The 421-nt window shown below is 52.5% G+C and overlaps 1 protein-coding gene across 1 annotated transcript in view; it reads left to right on the top strand.

Moving 5' to 3' along the window:
* Nucleotides 1-7: 7 nt before the first annotated feature.
* Nucleotides 8-421, top strand: part of LOC105525196 (exocyst complex component 3-like protein 2) — a gene marked incomplete at its 5' end in the record, with an annotated part of 6764 nt that continues 6350 nt past the window's right edge. The window contains one exon of the mRNA XM_011960741.1: nt 8-78. Coding sequence (XP_011816131.1) covers nt 8-78 — 71 coding nt within the window. The remainder of the gene's footprint in view (nt 79-421) is intronic.

Here is a 421-nt window from a genome sequence, read left to right as displayed (position 1 = left end):
CCGCGTAGCTGGGAGGCTCCGGGAGGACGCTGGGCAACTGCAGAGGCTGTTCCGGCGGCTGGTCAGTGTCGGGACGCGGTTGGGGGGCTTTCAGAAACCAGGACAAGGCTTGGCTTCCGAGAATCTCAGGTCTCAAAAGCCAGGGGGAGAGGGGCAGGGCTCAGGACAGAAACTCTCAGCCAACTTCTGGTCAATAGCAACCAGTAACTTTGATCCACACCCTTTGCACTTAAAACCTGGCTTTCTTGCTGTGAGAACTCGCCTCTGGGCGCTTTCCTTGGCTATTAAATAAGGCGAATAATGGTCTCTATCCATTGTTTTGAGGATCAGATTGGTTAATTCCTGTTAAGTACTTAGGACAGTGCCTGGCACAGAGTTAAAGCTCCTTGTATTACCAAAATTACCCGGGTGTGGTGGCTCA

Source organism: Colobus angolensis, unplaced genomic scaffold, assembly GCF_000951035.1.
Source record: "Colobus angolensis palliatus isolate OR3802 unplaced genomic scaffold, Cang.pa_1.0 Scaffold1141, whole genome shotgun sequence".
Taxonomy (NCBI): domain Eukaryota; kingdom Metazoa; phylum Chordata; class Mammalia; order Primates; family Cercopithecidae; genus Colobus; species Colobus angolensis.
Note: the sequence above shows the minus strand (reverse complement) of the source record. Positions and strands in the feature narration are given on the sequence as shown.